The sequence below is a fragment of the Haliotis cracherodii genome, unplaced genomic scaffold, assembly GCF_022045235.1.
Source record: "Haliotis cracherodii isolate W230 unplaced genomic scaffold, xgHalCrac1.p SCAF_9, whole genome shotgun sequence".
Taxonomy (NCBI): Eukaryota; Metazoa; Mollusca; class Gastropoda; order Lepetellida; family Haliotidae; genus Haliotis; species Haliotis cracherodii.
Genome location: NW_027266343.1, coordinates 17,252,641 through 17,279,311, shown reverse-complemented (window position 1 = coordinate 17,279,311; position 26,671 = coordinate 17,252,641). Strand labels below are relative to the sequence as shown.

The 26,671-nt window shown below is 40.1% G+C and overlaps 1 protein-coding gene across 1 annotated transcript; it reads left to right on the top strand.

Moving 5' to 3' along the window:
• The first annotated feature begins 6,302 nt into the window (after positions 1-6,302).
• On the top strand, positions 6,303-14,224 carry LOC139452338 (uncharacterized). Its single transcript, XM_071233775.1, has 2 exons — positions 6,303-7,840; positions 14,033-14,224. Exon 1 carries the CDS (start codon positions 6,606-6,608, stop codon positions 7,281-7,283), a length of 678 nt encoding a protein of 225 aa, XP_071089876.1. The 5' UTR covers positions 6,303-6,605; the 3' UTR covers positions 7,284-7,840; positions 14,033-14,224.
• The last annotated feature ends 12,447 nt before the right edge of the window (positions 14,225-26,671 follow it).

The following is a 26,671-nucleotide window of genomic DNA, read 5'->3' as shown; positions in this document are numbered from 1 at the left end:
TGTGCATGTCGTTCACAGAATGAAGTCATTGACAGGAAGAAGCGGCCGGGTAGTTTGGTGGTTAAAGCGTTCGCTCGTCACGCCGAGGACCGGGTTCGATTCCCGACATATGTTCAATATGTGAAGCTTATTCTGGTGTCCTCCGCCGTGATATTGCTGGAATATTGCTAAAAGCTTCGTAAAACCAAACTCACTCACTCACTCACTCATCAAGGTACTTACGTAGTACCAATGTCCTTTTCGTGTTCAATTCAAAAATATAGAATTCAGACGAAGTCAGGATATATTTCGGTCTGATTTCTATGGGAGACCGTAAACAGACCTGTTACTTCATAACACTTTCTAGGATCTACCCAACAGTTCCAAATAAATCATGAGGTGTCTTTGACTCCAATTGATATAGTAGAACAAAAATATCTATATATCTATATTTCTACAAAAATATATATCGCCCATACAAAACTGAGTAAGGATAAGAATTTATGGATGAACAACTTCTTTATTACAATTAAGTTTCGGTGTAGGTTTTACCACCGTAATCAAGTACTCCATCCTCTAAATGCCTATCAAAGAAGACATACAAAACTGATCTTAATGTTAGGTCCATGACACGATAAACATATTTATGCTGAAATTGTATATAATTCTTCTTCCGAGACAAAACACAACAGCTGCAACTACATTATATAATCCAAATCACCCCATCACCTGACTTCAGAACGATACAGTCTTTGAAGTCGCATCTTAATTAAATAACACGTACACCCTCTTCCTGTTTGTGAAAGCTGTAGCATCATGAACAGCTAGATTTTCTAAATATAATGTTACAAAACTCACTTTTGTCTGCGAGTGTAAGCCAAGTTGGCACGTCTTCTAAAGACACGAACTTTGTCTCCTCGTCTAAGCACGGAAACGGTCAAAATTAACTGTGCATGATAACGTATTTTGACAGTGAAAAGATGTTTATTATTCCAGAAGTATGGAACGTGGTCTCGTTACCAAACTGCTTCAGTCTAAATCCAACAACCTTTTGAACCCTGATTCATCACGGGCTAAGTGATGTGCAACAGCCGGAATGTATAATGATATATGATTGCCAATTATTGGGGGTTTGGGTTGTTTGACCTTGAACCTCGCCACATATGCCAAAATACTAAGAATAATCATCTAGCTCCCACGCAGTGAATATCGGCATCTCATGGCCTGGCCACAAATAGATACAAATATGCTGATGCTGCGTTAAGTAATGTTCACTCACTCATCCCACAGTGAGCCCGAGGTGGAATCTGCTGAATGTGTGTAGGATTACGGACGAGTTGACAGCACAGTTTCTAAGGGCTCCTAGATTAGCACTGACTTCATAGTTGGAACTTTTACCACGCTGTCCTAATACTAAACCAGGTTGGTGTTAGCATACTTCCACATTGTGCTGTGCAATACATATAAGCAGAGAAGTAGTCGCTTACAACTGACAGTACCCGTGAACATCCGGGGTAGAATAGGTCTTCAGCCACCCACGTTTGTCGCAAGAGGCGATTCGCGGATCGAATGGTCAGGCCCGTTGTCATCGTATCCCAAGATCGATGCTCATGATGTTGGTAGAATAGGTCTTCAGCAACCCATGCTTGCCGTTATAGGCGACTATGCTTGTCGTAAGAGGCGACGAAAAGGATTGGGTGGTCAGGCTCGCTGACTTCGTTGATGCATGTCACTGTATCCCAGTTGCGTGGATCGATGCTCATGATGTCTATGACTGGATTGTCTGGTCCAGTCTTGATTATTTACAGACCGCCGTCATATAGCTTTAATATTGTGCGGCGTTAAACATCAAACAAACAAATATAACTGACGGCGCTGAAATCGGCAACTTTTAGTACCGTTTCATACCATCAAGCACCATACGCTGATTTCGAAAACGTGCAGTATTAGTGATGCTAGGCTATGCTATTTACCGTTACCCATAATCATGTTATCGGTCTCGTTAGGAATCTCATTCTCGATACTTCCTTTGCTAAATTATTGGGCTTTTTCATACATGATATATTCCTTATGGAGTCTTTTCGTCGTAGTTGGGATATTGAGTGAGTCATTTTATCTGCTTTTAGCGATATTCCTGCAATATCAGGGTGGAGGATACTGGCTTCACACGTTGTACTTGTGTGCTGGACAAAACCGGATCTTTGGCGCGATGTGCGAACATTTTAACCACTAGGCTACCCCACTGCCCCAGTTCGGATATTGAGCACAGACAGCGGTCTTCAAAATCAATACCAGGGACGGTCGGTAGCCTAGTGGTTGAAGCGTTCGCTCGTCACGCCGAAGGCCCGGGTTCGATTCCCCACATGGGTACAATGTGTGAAGCCCCTTTCTGGTGTCCCCCGCCGTGATATTGCTGGAATATTGCTAAAAGCGGAGTAAAACCATACTCACTCACTCACCCAATACCACCACGGTGTGTCTGCTCTCATCTCGACATGGCTTGGCGTAACGCTAATTATAATATGTTGGTGTCTGCGGCGGAAACAACTCATTCACTCGTACGTGTTTACCATTTTAAGAAAGGCAGTTTATTGTTAGGGGCGGAACATCTTCCTGAGCGAAGATTTCATATCACTTCAATATGTTTTTTTTAACCTGGAAATATATCAGTTTTGTACGCCTTACTTTGTTATTTAAGGCCGGATTTTGTCATACAGCCTGGAACACAATTAGAACAAATCGTGTACTCTTTTATACAACAGTCGATCCCCATACGACATCGACCGCCACCGGGGTCTAGTGGATAGAGCGTCTGCCCGGAGAACGAAAGGTCAATGGTTCGATCCGTGGCCACCTCATGCCAAACAACGATACTTGTTGTTACCCTGGCTGGCGTTCGGCATTAAGATGATGATACAAGGACTAGTCGGCTCGGTCAATGTAAACTGCCTGAGTGGGATAGTCGTGGGATAGTCGTTTTGAACTGCGGTATGGTACTGTAAATCGGCATTCGTTACAACTTGCATTAGTCCGTACTAGTACCCTCCTGCCCCCCCCCCCCCCCCCCCCCCCCCCAACACACACAGTGAGAGAGAGAGAGATGTCTATATATAAGCGTGATAATCTTGAACCCGACGTTACCCCAATTCACCTCACCCTCGGCGAATGACATCAATGAAAATTAAAACCCATCCGTGAACGTGTAAAACATCAAAATATATAAATATCTAATCTAAACACCGCAGTAGATCCAATTTCAAAAGGGATGCTAGATACCAAATCTGAAACGACTCACTGAATATATCAACAAGCTCGTAAACAAACAATAAAATTAACTTCAATGTCGTTTTATCGCCATCTGCAACAGAAGACTTCTCAAAATGGCCGACTTAGTTACCGCCAAGTTTCTCACTCGCAGCGCCCTCTATCTGACGACTATCGTGTACTGCCACAGTCACAACTCTGAAAGATATTAGACGGTCTTTCTGTGGCGCTTTATGCTATATATACAGCGACATAGAGTGAGGAGGGTTCGATAGTGTCAACCGTTGAGTGGCAGCAAAAGTTAGAGGCAGGAATTGCGGGGTTTAGAGTATTGATTACATGAGCCTCAACGTAAAGATAAGCTATCCTCAGGATAGAGGACAAGAAACTCGCTACCTACAAGGAAGAATCTAAGAGTCTATGTCTGCTTGACTGTTGTTATATATATTATCACACCTGAAGAAAAAGGTTAAAAACCGAATACTTAACTGCCGGTAAAAGAAAATATACACCAATGTTTGATGGTGGCTTAAAATGAAATTGGTTATTCTGTAGTTATTCTGTAGTTATGGACGTGATACGGGTATCGGTTCTGTTCTGGACTTTTTGCAGTGTTTCCGCGACTGGTCAAATCCAATGTTCAAGTGTAAACTTTCTTTAGCTCGGTAGTTTATATTATCCATTTGAGAAAAGACGCCTTTTTTAATAAATAGTTTCCTGTATTAATTTTCTGCGGAAAATTATGTATTTTTGTTTACAAAGTGACATACAAAATCTATAGAAATGTTTTGGAAATAATCCAACTTTTATTTGACTGCCCTTTTAATTGCTCCCTATGCTTCTTAGCATCATAATGGGCGGTGTGGTAGCCTGGTGGTTAAAGCATTCGCCCGTCACGCCGAAGACCCGGGTTTGATTCTCATTGGGTACAATGTGTGAAGCCCATCTCTGGTTGTCAGCCACCTTTATGTAGCTGGAATATTGCTGAAAGCGGCGTTAAACCATATTCAGTCTTTGCATCATATGATACGACGTGATCATCGTACGACACATAAAGTGTCCTTGTGTTACGTTTCAGAGGGTGTCAGTGGCATCTTGTCAACATGTGATCACCCATAAGTAGATACTTCCAAAGGAAGTGTGATGCTTAACCTTTTGTCAGGCGTATATATACTACTCAAAAAGTTAAAGAACACCTAATCTTTCAAATTACTATACTTAATCTATCATGGCATTTTTGCATAAGACGGAGAAGTCACGTTTTGTTTTAAGATGTATAGACAAATAGATGATGATGCATTTTTTCAAACAGTTTGCTTTTTTGTTTTTCACGAAACCATGGGTCGAAAATAATATTGAATACTGTAAACTACGTTTATAACGGACACGCTTATAACGAACTGACCGATATAACGAACTTATTGTTTTGTCCCGGCCATTTGTTGTATATATGCTGTATATATGCTTAAAACGAACTACCGTTACTACCAACTAAAATATGTGGTCCCTTTGAGTTCGTTATAACCGTAGTTTATTGCAGTACAAATGGTTGGATCTTCAGGCATCGAAAGCCGTGTTGTACTGAACGCTTCCGGGAAATCGAGGAATGAGACCTTGTAAAAATAGGACATATTTGTACCTTGCTGGTGGCGTTATTTATAGGTACTGTACCATGAGGTTATTACGTCCTCTGGGCAAGCTAGTCATTGGAGTGAGTGGACGGGTTGTTATTCAAGGATCGTTCATTACTCTCTGCAACAGATATGGTTCTCTCCGACTCTGCCGCTGTTGTAAGCCGACACTTAAATGATGAAAGGTGATAAAAGACATATTTTAGGGAGAACCGACAGCAAATTATTTCTCAAGACAACCAATGAGTACTGTTTTTGTGTGTGAGGGCAAGTTAATTTGGTTCAGTCTTTGCTGTTAGTTTTTACTGGGTAATACATCCTGGCGAAGAACGCACTATTTGTCAAACAACCATTCACCGGTGTTTAGTTTATAATGAGTGATTGATTGACTTTACACAGCTTTGTTTGGTGTTGCGGGTATCTCATGGCGTGTAAACTTAATATGGGTGAAAACCCAACTTGACGCAAATAAAAGCAACAAAACAATTTCCATAATCATAAGAAATATTTTCAGTGTACGATTCCGACTATATCATAAGCATGTGTTTAATAATCACTATCAATAGTGTTGTTATCGGGTGAACGTATTCTACCCCGCCGGTTCATCCGTCACAAACACATGCAAAGGCAAGTCAACTGTTAATATCAGGAACATGATATAACTGAAAATAGGGAATTGCATCGGACAGCATTTTTGTCGCTGGTGCGTAAAATTTGGAAATGCCCTCCGCATATCTACCACAAAACATTTTGAAAGCTTCACTGTGAGGTTGTAGCCCTGATTAGACAATTTTGAGCAAGAGATGTGTGTGACGCTCTCTAGTGACCACGCACGTTATGGATGCTTACCACTTTGGTGAAACAGCTTTGGTATAGCGTTGATAGACTGAGCATAATAATTGATGGCATGACGTTATATCTGTATCATGGTTTGATGATAACTGTTTTAAATCAACCACGAATGTCTGAAATGTATGAATGGTACGATATATACACGATATAGTTCATACATGTGTTGGAATTACATAATTAAACTAAAGAAATGGTTTCAAAAAGGGAACAAAGGATACCAAAGATCAATATATTTAAGTCGAGAGTCATGGAAACCCATGCACTGTTACTATATTCTATAATGCTACAACGTATTTCAAGTTGGTAGCCATTTACCAATCGTTGACTGCCACATGTATAACGCGAATTGTTTCATTATAGCGTTTGAAACATTCAAGTTTCCATATGATGTCTGTAATATAAGCCCAAAGAAAACACATGTTCACGAATCTACAAATAGAACAGATTCCAGCACTTATTCTTCATGCCTGGTTTCACATGATGCTCTATAAATACACGTATGTAAAAACGCAAGAGGAGCAGAAGTTTATGGTTGTATAAACATTCGGCAGTTTGGTCATTGTGGGTGAAGTGTTTCCTCGAGTGTGTATATCGAGAGGATAAGTGCCAGTGAAACTACCCAAACACCTGATTGATATGTCTTAAAACTCGCAGCTGCTTGCTATTGGTTGTCTAAACTTTTAAATAGACCAGATAGGAGAGAGGCCATCCCACTCAGGATATAGCTAACAGTGGTGGCACTCGCTTGGCACAGACGTAAAATTAGTAAGCAGACGAGAACTGGAACAGCAGCCGTGAAATCAGAGAGCAGACGAGTAGGTGAGGCGCAGACGTGAAATCAGAGAGCAGACGACAGGCAAAAGGAACACGGAATTCAAGATGGAGATAAATGGTGTTCAGAGACCAAATTTGCCGAAAGGGTATCTGGGTCCTCAGCAGAAGTTTCAACCATATTGCCTGTCGACGTTGAGCCACAACAACCCCGAAATTGAGCTTGAGGACAATGAGCTCGTGATCAAGATCAAGGCCGGCCAGCCCACCAAAGTCACTGCAAATCTTATCAATATTACAACTCAGGCCCAGTACAAAGATTGCATTTTTCATCAAACCGACGACGAAACCATTTCTTTCACTATCAGCGTACCAGAAACTGGGTTTTACAAGTTCCAGATTTATGCCTTGCCGGCTTCTGAAGACAGTAAGACCCTCTATGGGGTGTACAACTACCTGATTAGCTGCCCGTGCGCTAGCAAGCCCGTCCGTGCCTTCCCTAAACAGTATGCCTCGTGGAAACAAGGGTGCTATCTCTTTGAACCTCTGTACATAGGCAACGACAACCTGGCTGATGTCAACTTTAAGGTTCGAATCCCCGGAGCTATGGACGTGGCCCTTACAGTGGAGGGACAATGGATCCATCTAGCCCAGACCGAACCGGCCATTTGGGAAGGGAATCTTAGTATCGCCGATTACAGGGGGAGGGATGTCAAGTTGGCCTTGAACGCAAATTTCGGAGGTGATTCTTCTAAATTCTCCACTCTTTTGGACTACAGGCTGTGAAGAATGACAAAAGGACAAACTATTATTGGCTTAATGCTATTGGATTAATTTGCTCAAGGCATCTACGGGATCATAAACCATATGTCTGTGACGGAAGGAACCCATTTGGATTTTGTTTGGTTAATCTTTGTCAGATTCAGCTCTTGTGACATGGTTTCGTAATGATTGAGAAAGGACATATGAGGGGTGAGTCACTGTGACGCAAGTGAATGTTCAGTCAAGTTTATATGTTTCGCTGCTCAAAAGCCTATCAAAGGACGTATATATATGGATTGAAATGCACCTAACACAATGCTCAAACAATGAATGCTATTACAAGACTGGGATTATGCAATACGGATGTATGTGCTCATGAACTATGTATTCATGTGTTTATGTGAATACATAATTGGCGAACACAACGTATGTTTCGATAGTTTATTGTTGAGATGTAGACAGTGTAATGGACTACCGGTTGAGTCAGATGACTCGCTGAAACGCAGGACGTGCGATGGGGGACTCATTTTGACTCGTGTGAAGAAGTGTATTCGACTCTGTTCACGTTAAGCTTTACTTTGGTAAGCATTACATTGATTCTTAATGGGGAGATCTGCATTATCTTATTTGTATACAGTAAACTACGTTTATAACGAACACGCTTATAACGAACTGACCGATATAACGGACTTATTTTTTAGTCTCGTCCATTTGTTTCATATATGCTGTATACATGCTTAAAACAAACTTCGGTTATAACAAACTAAAATTAATGGTCCCTTTGAGTTCGTTATAACCGTAGTTGACTGTAATTTGGTAGTGATATACTACCATACCATACATTATAAAAATATGGTATTGGGTAAATCTGTTTTTCTTAATACACTTTAACTGATGTATCATCTTGTAGGTCATATGTCTATGCTAGTAAGTTAGTATTTGAATTAAACATTATCAATTATTATGCTTTTGCAATCTTTCCTAAAGATTCTAAGTCTTCTATCGTGGATGTATAAACTATGTACTCAAACGAATGGTCCAATCCAAATGGAGGCACGTTGGCCATAGTGGCAAAGGCCTGGTGTCATCCCTGATTTTCAGGTATCTATTCATATAATGTCCGCCGCTGTTTTGCCTTTAACGCCCTATGGAATCTGTTTCGTTGGATAATCGAGACTGGCTATTCTCTGGCGTTGACGCTTTATTATTATCAACAAGTTCCAGTCTTAAACTGGTAACACGTTTATTGCAATAACATACTCCAACAATAAACTCGTTCTTTTACTTTTTTTAAAAGGACCGCTGACTACGTTTTTACTGGTCAGAATAGATCTGAACATTTTATATTTTAATATTGGTTCAAATGTTCTGTGGACGTCAGAACGTGACGACAGAGACAATTTGAACTTGAATCAATAAATCGGCTTACGTACCAGTCAATTTGTTTGCGAGTCTCCTTACCTTGAAATAAAAAATAGAAAAACATGAAGAACTATGACCAGGGTAAATCAACTTATTGCCAGACTAATAATAATAATAATAATAATAATAATAATAATAATGATATAAGAATAAATGTTTGTAGACGGAAACGATATGCACAGCGTTAGAATTTAACTCACGAAAGGATACGTTGTGTTTTCAATAATGGAGAGTAGGCTTGTTTCTCAATTCAAAGTATGTAAGAAAAACATTGACATTGGAAGCACAATAATTATCTGAGGTCAGAATATACCATCTTCTCATAAAGGTAGCATCAACTGCGTGAAGTACTGATTATCAACTGATCATCTAATGAGCATGCATGCAACTTCACAGTGTGTTCCTGGCAATGTTTCACGTTCACGTGTATCGCTAGAAAAAGAACAACAGCTTATCTAATACATTTGACGCCAACAATTTACCCAAGCTGTAATTGGCACGTTTTCTCGTTGCCAGCGTAACGGTACCGCTGAGAAAGATGGTAGAATAATATTATGACGTCATTGACGTTTTCGGTGCCGGTTAGATTGCTTTGGCGCGGTGCCATATATTAGTGTTCTTACCATGTCAGATATATTCTGATGTATCTAATGTGGCTGGTTTGTTATGCGCTGGGTCTGGTTTAATTAACGTTCCCGGGGGTAGTGCGTAAGTGATACCTTGCTGTGGGGGCAGGTAATGCTTCCTGGCGTGCTTTAGTCAGACTTGATGCCCCGGCAGTGCATTGTCACTCAAATACTAGTGGCAGATATATCTTGTTCTATCCTATGTTTCAGATTAAGCAAATCTGTTTGATAATTTTCAATGTTCGGGGTATATGTTTTATTCCTAAAATTCAAATTATTTGTTCACAGACATTTCTATTGCTTTTAAGCTTAACTTGAGTTTTGTAGTTTCAGAAACGCGTATTTGTATGTCACTTTGCTAAAAATCTTCATTCTGTTATTAGGTTGTGTATCACCTTCATGAGTGCCCCCGTGTTAAGGGTTCAAAAGCGGTCATTTATTAACATTTGGGTCAACTTCTCTTTTCATTTTGAGAAATGTTTCCCTTTTTGAAAATCATCATGTCTTGACAATAGAGCGTGATATGATATCAATTTGCGTTGGGAAAAATCTGAGACAATAAACAAATTTAAGTGAGAGTTCGTTAGTCCGGGGCCTGTGAGTCCGGAAGTATTTAGTCTGAATCCCTTGAGTCTGGAACCCTTTAGTCTTGGATCGAACCATTTATTCCGGAACTCGTTAGTCCCGAACCCGTTAGTCCGGAATCGTTTAGTATGGATCCCTTGAGTCTTGGATCGAACCATTTATTCCGGAACTCGTTAGTCCGGAGTCCGTTAGTCCCGAACCCGTTAGTCCGGGATCGTTTAGTATGGATCCCTTGAGTCTTGGATCGAACCATTTATTCCGGAACTCGTTAGTCCGGAGTCCGTTAGTCCCGAACCCGTTAGTCCGGAATCGTTTAGTATGGATCCCTTGAGTCTTGGATCGAACCATTTATTCCGGAACTCGTTAGTCCGGAGTCCGTTAGTCCCGAACCCGTTAGTCCGGAATCGTTTAGTATGGAACCCTTGAGTCCGGAACCCCTTGGCAATATCTCTATATAACGCTAATCCTCACCCATGGTTCGATCCCCGGCCGGGTCATACCAAAAGACGTTATAGATGGTACTTTTTGTTACCCTGCCTGTCCAGACAGGCAGACGATCCAGACGATTTCACTGGAACAGTGCCATCCGGATTGATGAGGTTTCATTGCAATATGAATCCGTTATATGGTCTTCATTACCCGATTTCCAGTGGCCAGGTCTTTCACATAAACCCTTTTCATATATTATTTTTCCTCAAAGTTGTTACTTAAGAGAAAACGCGTTACACGTATTATCTATAATTAACATGTTTTTGCTTTGTTTCGACGTGTGATGAGTTCACTAGCAAAACTATTTCCTCCAACGATAGCGTCCGTTATATTTCTTTGTCCAGGAACATGAAGTTGGTATGAGTTCCATGCTTGGTAAAATGATTACTCATCAAGATAGAAATAATGCTGATAAGTTGTTATCAGAAGAGAATCTTTATTTGGCATGGCAGGCTATAGATGAGAGGGACAAAAAGCACCGACAAACAATCTTAACATTCTTCACATTCCTAAATCCGGCGATATGGTCTGGTGTTTTTCTCCTCGTAATGCTACTCGAAGTTTCGTTTAAGTTAATCCTTTAAATCTTGGAACCAATTTTATTTATTTCTGGCATGTTAGACATCTTGAACACAAAGTGGGCGTTTGTGTAAAACAAAACCTGATTTATGTCCAAACAAACAGGAGCAAGTTGTTGCAGTGCAGGGTTGCGTCCCTTAGTCGTGCCAGGACCCGCTGTCCGAATCCCAGATTTGCCCTTTTTATGATCAAGTTTGGTCTTTTCAACACTTTGAGCTGACACGCTATGATATAACTGAAATACAATAAAAGTGGAAATTATCATAACCCAATCCTCAAACACTGAGAGTGTTCGTTCATACTTCTACTTCCAGTTAAGTGTGTATGTTAATTAACTCCCTGGCAGGTTCGTTAACTGATTAGCGGCAGTGTTATCATTAGGCTAATCACCTTCACGAGTTTGTAGGACGCCGTGCCGTTTATACTAACGATACGGGATTACACATCGCTAGCATGTTTTCATAAAGAGACAAGTAGGTGACGAGTGTTTAAATATATCACGGATAGCGACGTGCAAACTCCTGTGTACACTTACCACATGGTATATATAAAACTTAAAACATGTACAGTAAACTACGGTTATAACGAACACGCTTATAACGAACTGACGGATATAACGAACTTACTTTTTTAGTCCCGACTATTTGCTCTAGTTATGCTGTATATGTGCTTCTAAAGAACTACGGTTATAACGAACTAAAATAAGTAGTCCCTATGAGTTCGTTATAACCGTAGTTTACTGTACTCGCTCGAGATTAACATACCTGGTCACAAACACGGTTTACGTTTAATTTGTTTGTTTGTTATCTAACGCCGCACTTAGCAATATTTCAGCTATATGACGGCGGTCTTGTAAATAATCTAGTCTTGACCAGACAATCAAGTGCTTGACATCATGAGCATCGATCCACGCAATTGGGATACATGCATCAATCAGAGAGCCTGACCACGCGATCCCGTTAGTTGCCTCTTACAACAAGCATAGTCACCTTTTACAGCAAGCATGGGTTGCTGAAGACCTATTCTACCCCGGATCTTCACGGGTCGTTTACGTTAAAAGACTTAAAAGAAAGTATACACCCATGTTTGAAGGTGGCTAAAATGAAACAAACAATTAATGCTTATTCGATGGTGGTGTATTTGATACGGGTACCATATACCCCGTTCACATGCACAACATTTACTAACGTAAGTAATTTCGCCCATGTGTTACTATACATACGTGAGTAAATTTACTTTGTGTTCACATGAAAATCAGGTGTGTAAGTAAAGCATGTAAATTGTGTAAGGCACACATGTTCGTCAGTCTGTTTACGACATTCAACACAAAACAAGTTGTTTTCCAATCAAAGTTGAATGAGAAGAGAGTTACTTCACCGAAAAGTTCCGCGTGAAGCAAAATGTGTTTGATTTAATTCGTACACAAAGTTTTGACTCCTTGAAACCCAAAGAAAACCCTGTCGGCTCAGCTCTGTATACACGCATAAAAGTTGGCAACTGTTGACAATTTCTTTGGTGTTGGCAAAAGATCAGATATTAATTAGATCATCCTCTTACGTTAACATAAACGATCACATTACAACATATACACACAGTGCAAATTTACATTTACATTTGCAACTGATCCAGACACGATGCAAATTTGCTCCTGGTGTAAACATACACACATGAGTAAACGCGTTCACATGACAAGTATACTAACGTATGTATTTTTTCATACGTATGCACATATACACACATATGTATAGAGGCGCATGTGAACGGGGTAATAGATGCGTTTGGACCTAAAGTTTGTAATGTTTCAGCAACTGTTTTTAAGCGTTTATAATTATTGTTTTGTCAAATCCGATTTTCAGGTGTATACTTTCTTTTGCCCGGCATTGTAGTATTCAAGTCAGACAAGGTTACCCTCCAAAACTATAAAACAACATTTTATGTTTATCGAGGGATTTCTGTCGTTTCTATACATGACGCCAAAGCTTTGTACAAATATCAGTCAACGCACTTTTAACAGCTGAAGAGGCGGTATTCATCCTTCTGTTTATTGTTCAAATATCCCCCTCCGCCTCGGGTTTTTAATGTGATCTTTCATCATGGAAGTTGATTTATTTTCCGAGTGGGAATCCTGGGCTGTAATTCATCCGTCAGTGTGTTCGGCCTTATTTTTGTTTCCCTTGCAATTCTCCTCCGATCCTTCATCACTGGAGATGCTTTTCCTCACGGAAATCCTTGGTAATAATTCTCAGGAGCTTCTCTGTTTTTGTACTGAAGACTGAAAATTGGCCACTGGGGAGAAGGCTATTAGGTAGAACTTGGTTAAATATGAATGTCATGGTAGCCAAATGCCGTGGTTTTCTCAGTGATAGTTGTGATTTCCATTACCTACATTTAACGACCTCTGTTGCGTGCAAATAAAGCATAGTTAGTCCCCAGTAAACGTGTCTCTGTCCAATTTGAAATTTGAATTTGTCCAAAACATAAACTTTCCTAACGCCATCAAAATGTGGTTTGTTCGTCAGAATCTAATCCTACCATGTTTTCTAAATTAGAATAATCAGGTTCATTTTTAATCCATTTTAACCACGACTTTACGCTCGTACCTCCCCACGCCTTCACTCTGAAAACAAATTCAATGATGATGTAAAACAGGCGTAATTGTTACGTACTACATTGGTTAAAAAAGTCCTGAAAAAGGAAATGTGACCTATTCATTAACCGATTGACTTTCTTTTCATGGGGAGCTTGTAATTAAATACGATCGTACTTTCTGCTTCTGACCATAACGTGACAAATAAAGAACTGTTTTATAATTTGATCAATAAAACATAGACGAAAGCGTTTGGAGTTCTCATTTATATCAAGATAAACATTTCAACTGTGAACACATGATATAACAACTTTTTTTCTTCTTTGTCTTTTGTTTTCCGAAAAAGTGTCATGTATGAATGTTATTCAAACTACTAAATGTCTATCAAAGACAACATTTCAACTAGTATCTTAAATCATTACATATTCATACTCATTTTTAATATATTTCAAATTATCCCGCTCACAAAGCTCTCTCTGTTTCAGATCCACCAGCCGTCCAATCAGCTTCAGTTTGGTATGCCCACCATGTCAGTGCGGATGCGCAGTGGACATATTTGACAACGTGTTCTGTGTTATCTTTGTATTCGCTCCTGTATCTCCACCTTCTGCTGCGTTCTCTTGTATTGCTAACGTGTTCGCTTCAGGCTTCATGTTTAATAAATCGTCTTTTATGTTCGTATTTGTCCTGCATTTACAAAAAACAGTCCGGAGACACACGAGGTGAGGTGAAATTGGGTTTAACGTCGCGTCCAAGATTATTGCACTCATATAGCGACCTGCATGCACGCGTGTGTGTGTGTGTGTCGCTGCTTGTACTAGTCAGGACTGATGCCGATTTATAGTGCTAGCCCACTGAGATACCATGCAGCAGTTTAACATGAATACCCCACTCAGACACAGTATACTGACTCCGAGCCGACCAGTACTTGTTTTAACCCATTAATGCCGAGCGGCAGACAGGGTAACAACAAGTACCATATTTTAACGTGTTTTGGTATGACGCGGCCAGGGATCGAACCCCGGACCTTCCGCTCTCCGGGCGGACGCTCTACCACTAGACCACGGAGGCGGTCGGGAGACACACGACGATCGTAACGCTATCATGACTTCCATACTGTAGATCACTGAGGCGGTTGAGTGGCCTATAAGGTAATGCGCTTGTTCGTCAATCCGAAACCCGGCTTCGAATCTCCACATGAATATGTGTAAGGCGTTCTATGGGCATAACGGCATTATTGACGGATTGTTGCTAAAAACGGGGTCAAATTCTACCCTCTCATGCCATGATCGCTTTGTGTAAATGGTGGCCGAATATTTCTGTGATCGGTTGCTTTGTACAACTCTGGTTCGAATCCCAATTATGTTACAAAGATGGGTGTCTCTGTTGTAAATTAGCATATTGTACCGTGTGTCAGACGTATTAAGGATTTCCTTGTGTATATGTCAAATTATTATATGAAAGTTAAAGTACCTGTGACGCATCCAAACATCCATCGTCAATACCCCACGGGCTTGAATACTCCACGCTGATACAAAACACCTCATCTCCAATTAGACAGTCAGATTCCCACGTCATAACGTCCCTGTCACAGTGTTTGTTGTTTTGTTTGTTTGTTTGTTGCTTAACGCTGCATTCAACAATATTCCATCTATAGGATGGCGGTTTGTAAATAATCGAGTCTGGACCTGACTATCAAGTGCTTGACATCATGAGCATTGATCTACGCAATTAGGATACGATAACATGCATCAACCAGTTCAGCAAGCCTGACCACCCGATCCCGTTAGTCGCCTCTTACAACAAACATAGTCGCAAACATGGGTTGCTAAAGGCCTATTTCCTACCGGATCTTCACGGGTCCTTGTCTAAGTGAGTAAATGTTGTTTACACCGCAGTCAGCAGTGTTAAAGTCACATCACGTGAGGTTTGTGCAATCTGCCAACAGAGGGCGTAAGCATAACCAGTGTCTTTAGCGGGGTTGACGGAAATAGCCGAACGTAAGATTGTCTGGTCTGGACCTAGCAGCCAGCTGATGACTGATAGCATGAACAACATTAAAGGCAGTCGGGGTATTGTGACACACAACCCGTCAGATCAAACACTGTAACCACCCGAGTCTTAGCATTCGGGAAGCATTGCATCTTTGGGTGACAAATTCTCCATTACAAATTTAAAACCTGAACAAAAGAACATTCTGGAATGGCTAATAGATAGTCTAGATTGTATGGATTAGGTCGTTAAACCCGTAACTATCGTTCGGAATACCCTGAGTTAAAGTTTTCGTGGTCGCATGATTAGAAATCACATTCCGACTGTCACTTTCATAATCTGGTAAGTGACGCTCTGATTGGTCGGATGAAAGGCCGTTCTGACGTGACCCCAAATGGGATGTCTTCAGATCTTTGTTTAGCGGTAGCGAGAACTAAGGTCTGATTTTAATGAGATTGATTTGAGTAGTACTTTCCACTCGAAAGAAGTTCAAAAACACCTGATTCTTCGTATTGCTGTAGTTAATCTGTCATGCCATGATAGATTAACTATAGCAATGTGAAATAATCGGGTGTTCTTTACTTTTTTTTAGTTATATATATCATGAACCTTCCAGTCAATCATGCGTCAATCATGCGTCAATCAAGCGTCAATCAGGTTTAGTTGACACGATACTGTATGTAATGAAGTGTGTAATAAAACGTATGAAGGGGAGTGTTTAACATTACTAAACATTCCTCTAATTTCACACCAATTGCTTTAAAACAACTTGGGAACATGTTCTTTGTGCTGATGGGAAGGGAAATATTTTTTTAGCCTCGTTATCTGGGCTTTCTGTTTTTAGCTCCTGAAAGAACCCCATCTTGGAACACGCTCGCAATGTGGTAGACGAGAAACATTCTAAATACAGAGATACAATTGCATAACAATTATATACCGTTACCATGACAACAGGCGAAACCCGGATTCGGTTCATTTCTTATATGATATGATCCTAACACGAATAAGTATATTACCAACACGTGCACCACAACACGCCCGCATGGGGGACTGACATGCAGTGCTGCAACACGGTATGGGAATACACGGATCATCGTACTCGCTGAATACTGCCCCAAGAAGTAGTATACTGTTGTGATAAGTAAAATGTTGCTGTGATAAGTAAATGCTACTGAGATAAATAAATGCTACCATGATAAGTAAAATGCTGCTGTGATCAGTAAAACGTTGTGATAAATAAAATGCTACTATGATAAGTAAATGCTACTGAGATAAATAAATGCTGCTATGATATTAAGTAAAATGCTGCTGTGATAAGTAAAACGTTGTGATAAATAAAATGCTACTATGATATGTAAATGCTACTATGATAAGTAAAGGCTACTATGATAAGTAAAACGTTGTGATAAATAAAATGCTACTATTTTAGGTAAATGCTACTATGATAAGTAATTGCTACTCTGATAAGTGAAACGTTGTGATTAGTAAAATGCTGTTTTATAAAATAAATGCTACTATGATAAGTAAAATGTAACAGTGATAAGTAAAATGATGTTGTGATAAGGAAAAGTTACTATGATAAGAAAATGCTACTGTGATAACAAAACCGTTATGATAAGTAAAATGCTGCGGTGATAAGTAAAATGCTGTTTTGGTAAGTTAATACTGTTATGTTTAGATATACATAAAATATGAAAAAACGACCGTGGTTTAAACCTACAGGCGAAGTCAATGCTGCAGTCAATCAATCATGTACAACGGTATTGGCCAATTCTAACATATTGAAAGACTTTTGTTGTAAGTCAAACATGTACACCGGTCGTGATTTGTTTTACTGGTTGAAAAAGTTGTATCAAGTCAAACATGTACAACGATCGTGAATTGTCTTACTGGTTGTTATACTGTTAAAATCAAGTATTTTCAACGATCGTGGCTTGTTTGATTGGATGTAATACTGTAAAATCAAGCATTTTCAACGATCGTGGCTTGTTTGATTGGATGTAATACAGTAAAATCAAGCATTTTCAACGATCGTGGCTTGTTTGATTGGATGTAATACTGTAAAATCAAGCATTTTCAACGATCGTGGCTTGTTTGATTGGATGTAATACTGTTAAAATCAAGTATTTTCAACTATCGTGGCTTGTTTGATTGGATGTAATACTGTAAAATCAAGCATTTTCAACGATCTTAGCTTGTTTGATTGGATGTAATACTGTTAAAATCAAGCATTTTCAACGATCGTGGCTTGTTTGATTGGATGTAATACTGTTAAAATCAAGCATTTTCAACGATCGTGGCTTGTTTGATTGGATGTAATACTGTAAAATCAAGCATTTTCAACGATCGTGGCTTGTTTGATTGGATGTAATACTGTTAAAATCAAGTATTTTCAACTATCGTGGCTTGTTTGATTGGATGTAATACTGTAAAATCAAGCATTTTCAACGATCTTAGCTTGTTTGATTGGATGTAATACTGTTAAAATCAAGCATTTTCAACGATCGTGGCTTGTTTGATTGGATGTAATACTGTTAAAATCAAGCATTTTCAACGATCGTGCGTGTTTGATTGGATACAGTGCTGTTATTATTAGTCAAGCAAGAGGTAAGGTGAAACTGGGTTTAACGTCGCGTCCAAGATTATTGCACTTATATAGCGACGTTCATGTACGTGTGTGTGTGGCTGCTTGTACAAGCCCTGACTGAAGCCGATTTATAGTGCTAGCTCACTGGGATACCATGCCGCAGTTTAACATGAATATCCCACTCAGACACAATATACTGACTCCGACCCGACCAGTCCTTTTAGCCCCATAACGCCGAGCGCCAGACAGAGTAACAACAAGTACCATCTGTTAACGTCTTTTGGTATGAGACCGCCTCCGTGGTCTAGTGGTAGAGCGTCCGCCCGGAGAGCGGAAGGTCCGTGGTTCGATCCCCGGCCGCGTCATACCAAGAGACGTTAAAAGATGGCATTTGTTGTTACCCTGTCTTGCGCTCGGCACTAAGGGGCTAAAACAAGGACTTATCTTAAGTGCAGAACTACTATTGTAACAGGTCAAAATGAGTGAGTGAGTGAGTTTGGTTTAACTCCGCTTTTAACATTTTTCCAGTTATATCACGGCGTGTCAGCTTAATGTGGTAGGAAAGCCCGAAGTGATGTAGGTCTCAGACGTTTAGCACTTCGATGAAACTCACGAGCACGGGTATAGTGCTGACAAACCTAGTAACATAATCGGGGCGAACCGGGATTCGAACCCACAATCATAGGTTTCTGGCTTGCCCAAGGGACGCAACTCTGTACAGCGAATCGCGGCGCCTTAGACGACTGGGCCACCCGTGCCCCCAAAATGTAAAGTGAGTGACTTGGGTTTAACGCCGCTTTTAATAGTATTTCAGATATATCAAGGCGTGTCAGTTTGATGTAGATGGAAAGCCCGGTATGGTCTTAGACGTTTACCACTTTGGTGACACCCACAAGTACGGGTATGATGCTAGCAACCTAATCTGAGACGAGGTTTCTGGTACGCCTAAGGGGCGCAACTCTGCAAAGACGTAATTTAAAAATCAGTCCTGATTTATTGAACAGTCTGACACAATTCATAACTAGTTGCGCCACTTGGTTTCAACTGGTCCCTGGCTCGAATCTGAGATTCGCTCGGATTGTGAACCCCGGTCTCGTCAGCATCAACCCCGATGTTTGAAACGAGTTACACCTCAGTTGCCTTATTCACTTTACGCTTTCCTCCATTAATAAGCCGTCTCGCCAGCATATTACCACTGACATACAAATTGATGTTAAACTAACTCAAAATACCTGGTGCATATGCAACCAACCCACCAATCTATCAATGTTTATTCAGAGTACTGGAAAACAAACTCAACAATCACATACAACTTATTTCAAACACACAGCCGGAAACTACATTCGGTAAACTTCGGCAACTTTACTTCCGAGGTGACGGAGTGTCGAGATGTATGTATTAATGTATGCAGCGCGCCTATCTTGTCTGGTAAGCTTTCTAACACAATCGGTAGCAGGCAACCATTCCAGCCACAGACACTAACACCAAATCTCGCCTGGAATTCTGGAATTCCGTTGCTTGCACTTCTCCTTATCTTATTCCCGGTCTTCACTTGACTCATCCAAGGGTTTTTTGGTGCAGAACGGAGAAGCGGCATACCTGCAGAAACCGTATAGCTATGCGTTCATATACCTGCGTTGCCTGTTAGGTTATTGAGAAAGCTGCAGTGAACTTTGAAAAAAGTCCAAAATGTACAAAATAGTCGTATGTGGGTCATACAATGTTTTCTGATAAGATTGTTTGGTGGGAATGTTTTTATAATACTTTTCTCAAATCTATTCAGAAGTTGGTTCATGTGCAAAAGCTTACAATGGATATAACAGACAGCATGAATATACATAGGTGATGTGAACGAAAGTTGTCAGTCAGCAATATTTCAACCGTTTTGTTTGTTTGTTGTTTAACAGAACACGGAGAAGTTTTGCAGTTATATGACGGCGGTCTGTAAATAATCGAGTCTGGACCAGACAATCCAGTGATTGCTATCATGAGCATCGATCCACGCATTTGGGACATGATGACATGCATCAACCAAGTCAGTGAGCCTGACCACACGATTCCGATTTCAAGTTCTAGTATATAACGGCGACATGAACATGATCTATGTTCGACCAGGCAAACAAGTGATTGATAGCATGAGTGTTCAACGACCCATGCAACTAGCACGATGACACACAGCCAACCAAGTAATAGAGCCGGACTCTCACATAGGTCACCGGGAACCATTTCTACATCAGAATACCAGTATGAATACTGTCGTACCAATATTAAGGATGTATCGTGAATATTAATTCCCTGAACAGAAGTTCGGGTATATCACGACGAGTCAGCTTTGGAGGAAATCCCGCGACCAGTCATGGAGATCGGTGCTTTTGACGTCGTACACTACCAATTTGGTTAAACCCACGAGTAAAGTTTGTTTGTTGTTTAACGCCGCACTCAGCAATATTCCAGCTAAATGACGGCTCCACGAGCAAGGTGTTCACAGACCAATAGACTAACATTTACTCTCTGAAATCTTACATTACACAATATCCTTCTTGACTCTAAAAAAAATATTAAAAAATCCTAATGCTGATTTCAGAATGTGGAATAGAGCTAGCTTGAGGTGTCTGACTTGCTTTTGTATGCGTTTCTAGATTATTATTTTTTCATAAAATAAATATATTCCACGGTCATGGTGCAGGACTAACAGACCAAGGATCTAGGTGATCTGGGATTTGACCTGACGTCGAGGGGAGCCTGACCTCATCATGAAATAATACCGCCGTATCATGATAGCTATGAGGTGAAATGGGGTTTAACGTCGCGTTGAAGATTGTAGCACTTATAGAGCGACGTGCATGTACGTGATTGTACTTGGCTGCTTGTGTTAGTCAGAAGCTATTCTGGTGTTATAGTGCTCGCCCACCGACATACCATGCATAAATTCAACATGGATATACTACTCAGACACAGTATTCTGACTCCGAGCCGATCGGTCCTTGTTTTTACAACCCCTTAACAAGTACCATCTATTTTCGTCTTTTGGTCGAACTACCGACCTTCCGCCCTCTGGACAGACGCTCTCTCCACAACATACCCCGGAGTGTGCTGAATGCTTATAATTAATATTGCTGTCGCATCATAACTGGCGCTATTATAATGTAATATTGCCTTTATATCAAGAATTATTTATCAAAATATGAAGACGTCTTTCAATCCTAAGAGCAGCCGAAACAAAGAAGCCACAGTGCTAGCAGTCATGATTTGCACGACCGACGCCGAATCGATTGCGCACGTGCAACACGGAGTATCTCGTTACAACCACGAGCTCTCATCTATTTCTTCCAACAACGGTAATAGAAATGGGGGGGGGGGGGGGGGGGGGGTAGTACAAAATAAACTGTTCCCATAATATGTGAGTGAGTTGGGTTTAACGCCGCTTTTAACAGTATTCCAGTTATATCACGGCGTGTCAGCTAATGTGGGAGGAAAGCCCATAAAAGCAGGAAGAAATAAACAAATTGTTCACTGGATATACATGTTTTGTTGGTCCTCCTGTGGTTTTGTGTTTGTCTAGATTTTACTTCTTGGAGCGCTGACTGAAAACATTATGTATCTAGCAATGGTTCTCCAGTCTTATTCTGTCGGGGCTTCAGCACTGGTGTAGACATTATAAAAGGAAAGCAACTTGAAAAGCAGTAGTCTGGTAGACTTCCTGACACATGAATAATCATACTGATTAAGTGGTTCAGTAAGTAGATTGCTAAGTTGTTATATCTGTACAGTGAAACCTCGTTTGTCCGGATTCCTCAACATCCGGACAATTTCTGCTGCGAACGCATTCGTCACCCCTCGCCCCTTTCCGCAACCTGCAAGACGACTCGTCCCCTGTGCGAAAATACGACCAAAAAAAATCAGAATTTGCGTATGACTTCAAGTACTTCAGTCAAAAATTCTTCAGGAAATTTCTTTTTTGATTTTAGATAGATGTCTTCCACGAGAGGGGACACGGCATTCGGCTGTCCCGGAATAACACGAGTGGGCCACGAATGCTGCGAACGGTCATATGTGGACACAGTGACATTCCTCGCTAACTATGATTCTTTAACCGAGACTTTATCAATCCGATTACAGTGGGAACATGTAGTCTCGGTAAAAGTAGAAGACGCCAAATCTGACACATCTAAAGACCCATGAAGATCCGAGTTAGAATTGGTCTTCAGCAATCCATGCTTGTCGTAAGAGGCCACTAACGGGATCGGTGGTCATGGTCGCTGACTTGATTGATGCATGTCATCGTATGCCAATTGCGTAGATCGATGCGCATGTCAATCACCGAGTTGCCTGGTCCAGACTCGATTATATGCAGACCGCGCCATATAGCTGGAACAATGTGTTCAGCTTTAAAAACAAACACATCGAAATGCTCCTGACATCAAGTACACCCATAGTAGAATACACAAAAATAACAAGATGTTCATTATTATCCATACTTTTATTTTTCAAAATTGTTTTGGTGCAAATATGTTTATACAAACAATAGTAAAGCTTGTGAAGAAAGCTTACAAAAACAAAGAACAATTCTGAAACCTACAGTTTGTAAAACATATGCAGTCAAAATAAACAAACAAAAGATGTCCCTATGGAAATTGCTGAGGTATATGTCTGAATTCCACTTGTACTCTGAAAACTAAAACATCCCTTCATTTACCCAAATACTTTAAGATCAAACCCCAATGCTGAACTCGCTCAACCTGTAATAATACTGTGCCATACAGTTTTCTCCAAATAAGAGGCTTAAACAGTATGACTTTGACGCTCTTACCCTTGCCATAATACCAACAATGGTGAATAATAAAGATTTTCTGGTTGATGGCCTCAAGATTACATATTTCCAAGCAGAAAAATAGAAAGCCTTTGACACTACAATTATCTGTATTCACTTTGGTCTCCTTGTTATTGACCTAGCCTCAGGTTTATTGGCCAATACACCACTCTATGCACGGGTACTTAAAAGTTTCTCAAGTTGACAACAGAGGATCAACTACTTAAATGCTTTCTTAAAAATTCTAGATTTGAATTCAATCGAAGGAAAGGAAACATCCAATCTTTCTCTGCTTGTTTACAAACTGGGAACCTTTTGATAGTCAAGTCACTGACCAAAAAACCTGCCACCAGGATGTGTGGAAGAATATTCAAAACATTTGGGACAATCTTCGTTCAAAGGCAAGCTTTGGGGTGAATATTTTGTCCTTTTCAAGTACTTCTAAATGAAAAAGGTAAACGTTACTCAACTGGAGTTGGGTAAACGTTAGCGATGCCCATACTTCCCTTGGTGTATTGGCCAATACACCAATCTAACTAAAATCAGATCTTAGTTCTCGCTATCGCTAAAACAAAGATCTTTGTTTAGCGGCAGCGAGAACTCACATCTGATTTTAAGGAGATTGGCCAATACACCAACAGTTCCATTTCTCTGATAGGCCCTGAAAGGGGTGGGTATAACTCTTACTTGAAAGGTCTCGATCCTCTATTTACCTGTATATCAGCTTACAAATCCTTATCATCCATATGGCGATTCTTGGCTCATCTTAACCTTTTCATTATGGGATCAGTTTGTCTTAGTGCAAAGATCGCCATGTTCAATGGGTCCAGTGACCCTTTTCACAAAGCAATCTTAGCACTGCTACAACTGTCATAAGTGGTCTTAGTACTAAGATCATATGTTCAAAAGGGACTTGCTCTTTACAGACCATGTCATCACTACTTAGTACTAATATAGCACATAAATGAAACTTCTCTGAGTACAAGCAGAGTAGCTGTAGCTGTAGCCTAATATCACTAAGTTGCATCATCAGAAGCAATATTACTTCACATGGAAAATATTACTTTACATGAATAACAGTCGAAGCATTCCACACTGTGTAACCATTCCCAGTGTAACTGTCCAAAAGACATACACCAAGCCATTTGGAAGCTATGGTTACATAAGAATTTCACTAAAAGAGTAGGCTCTTTAGATAATAAAGAATATTGAAAAATTGAACTCTGTACAGAGAAAAAAATATATAATAATTTCTTCATAATTCTTTTCATATTAATATCAACATTTGTTCCATAGAAAAGCTCTTTGAATATAAAATCCTAAAAAAGGTATACTGTTGCAAGAAGCCCATTAAAAACAGAATGTCACATATATCATATCTACAAATAAATAAACATAAACTTAACTAAAACGTAAAAACAGCTACCAATATACACTAAGTCATGAAATCTACATAAAAATTGAAAAGCAGATATAGATGAAAATCCCACAAAAAAGCAAATGTGATATTTGGTCCAACAAAATATTACATGAAAATTGAAAATCCATCATGAAAACAGTCATGCAAACATCAATTTTATGAATATTCTTGGTAAAGCTTTGTAATACAAATTCCCTCACACCACTGCCGACTAGGCCTCTTAATCCTACCAGTACACTGCAAGGGTCCCAAACAATATTATCTTAATCCTTTTTGACAAGAGCTCTCCACATCTGAGGAAGTCTGATACAAATACAGTGGTAGAAATGAACCATAAATGTACTACACTCAATAGTGATAACATGCAAGAACACTCACTGAAATGTCTCTAGCCCTCAAACTATGAATGCCTTCAACATAAGATGAGCTGACTCGGGCTAGCAGGCTAGAGCCAATTGTTATCCCTGGATCATGCATAACAAACCATGCACAACTAGAATGAACCATACAGAACTGATACCATCTTCCTGAAGCAAGGGAGGTAATTGGCTACAAAAGTCCAGTTTCCAACCTTGCTGAACTTGGGGTGGCATTTTGTCGCTTGATCATACTTTCACAAGTGGCTATTACAGGTTATTTCCTTTCTCTGTCCCTCCTGTTGACCAATCAGATTCTATCTCTTCTATCACTTGCATTTGCTTCAAACAAAATGGTGGTGCCCAGTCAAGACAATCTGATCAATTTATTGAAGAAAAGTTTCACATCCCCTCCCTTCACAGAGGGTGCATGTGGGTTGTAGCACACTTGTGGAAAAAAAGATAAAAGATTTGGAAAATATCTGTCGACACCAAGCTGACAGTGCACATGCTTTGCAAATCCTGCTATGGACCAAAATCTGAGCAGCAATCACCATGTTGTTTATGAACTCGATGTCGATTTTGTTATGGGATTTCTGATTGGACTATGCATAAACTCTTTAGGCCAGCCAAAAGATTACTCATAAATTCCAGCCTAGTACGCAAGGGTGGTAATTGGACTTTTGTAGTCAGTTAGCTCCCTTGCCTCAGGAAGATGAACTGATACGGACAATGTGTAACTGATACTGATCATATAATTTTGTTTTTGTGAGGGTAAATGTGATATATAATGTAAAAAAATTCTCATTTCTGATCAACGCTGAGAAATGAAAGTATGAAAAAAAACAATAATAATAAATGAAAAAAATATACACACGGCCCAATATAAAGGAAACATTTCATTGAAAAAGAGTGCATATGTATTGCATCTGATTGGATGTCATTTGTTCAGGCAGATAAATACATTACACAGACAATCTCATTAAAAGCAGATCTTTTACTCCAATATGATACTTCTCTGAGGTCTGAGGACACAGATCATTCTTTCAGATTGTGCTGTCAAAGTTAGCTCCAGCTTCACCTGACACAATCATCAATGGAGGTGTCTTCAGTTGTACTGACTGAGAGGTACCGTATCAGATTTTAATAAGATTGTTACACAGATGACAGACAATAGACTTCTGAAGTCTGTGTACAAGTGGAGGAAGAGCAGGTTGGTCAAGGCAGGGGATACCAAATATACATGTATGCACTTTAATATGAGTGAGTCAGTGAGTAGGGCTCAACACCACTTTCTTCAATACTCCTGCACTATCATGACAGGAACATACCAGAAATGGTCTTCACACACTGTACCTTTTGAACCCAAATCTTTGAGATGAATTTTGAACTGCGTCCTTTGTACATCAAAGTGATTACAAGGTCAGTCTGGACAAGGTCTGCCTGGACAGGGTCTGCCTGGGCAAGGTCAGCCTAGTCTGGACAAGGTCAGCTTGGACAAGGTCAGTCTGGACAAGATCAGCTTGGACAAGGTCAGGCTGGTCAAGGTCAGCTTGGACAAGGCCAGGCTGGACAAGGTCAGCTTTGATAAGGTCAGTCTGTACAAGGTCAGGCTGTACAAGGTCAGCTTTGACAAGGTCGGGCTGGTCAAGGTCAGCTTTGACAAGGTCAGGCTGGACAAGGTCATCCTGGACAAGGTCAGACAGGACAAGGTCAGACAGGACAGGGCCAGGCTCAAAATTGGATGGGCTGATTTGTTATTCTCACATCTGATTGTTGTATTACAAGAACATCACCAGTACTAAAATTATTGATGCAGTCTCCAGAACAAAGCATCATCAGATCTTGCTAATTTTACAAATATTGCTATCATCATATATCACAAAATTCGCTCCAAATTTGATATCAGTTCACATCTTAAACATATTTCCTGTAAAACGTGGCTAAATGTTTGTATGA

What these genes read in the sequence shown, in the direction of transcription:
- LOC139452338 (XM_071233775.1), top strand. Translation starts at nt 6,606, where the DNA reads ATGGAGATAAATGGTGTTCAGAGACCAAATTTGCCGAAAGGGTATCTG.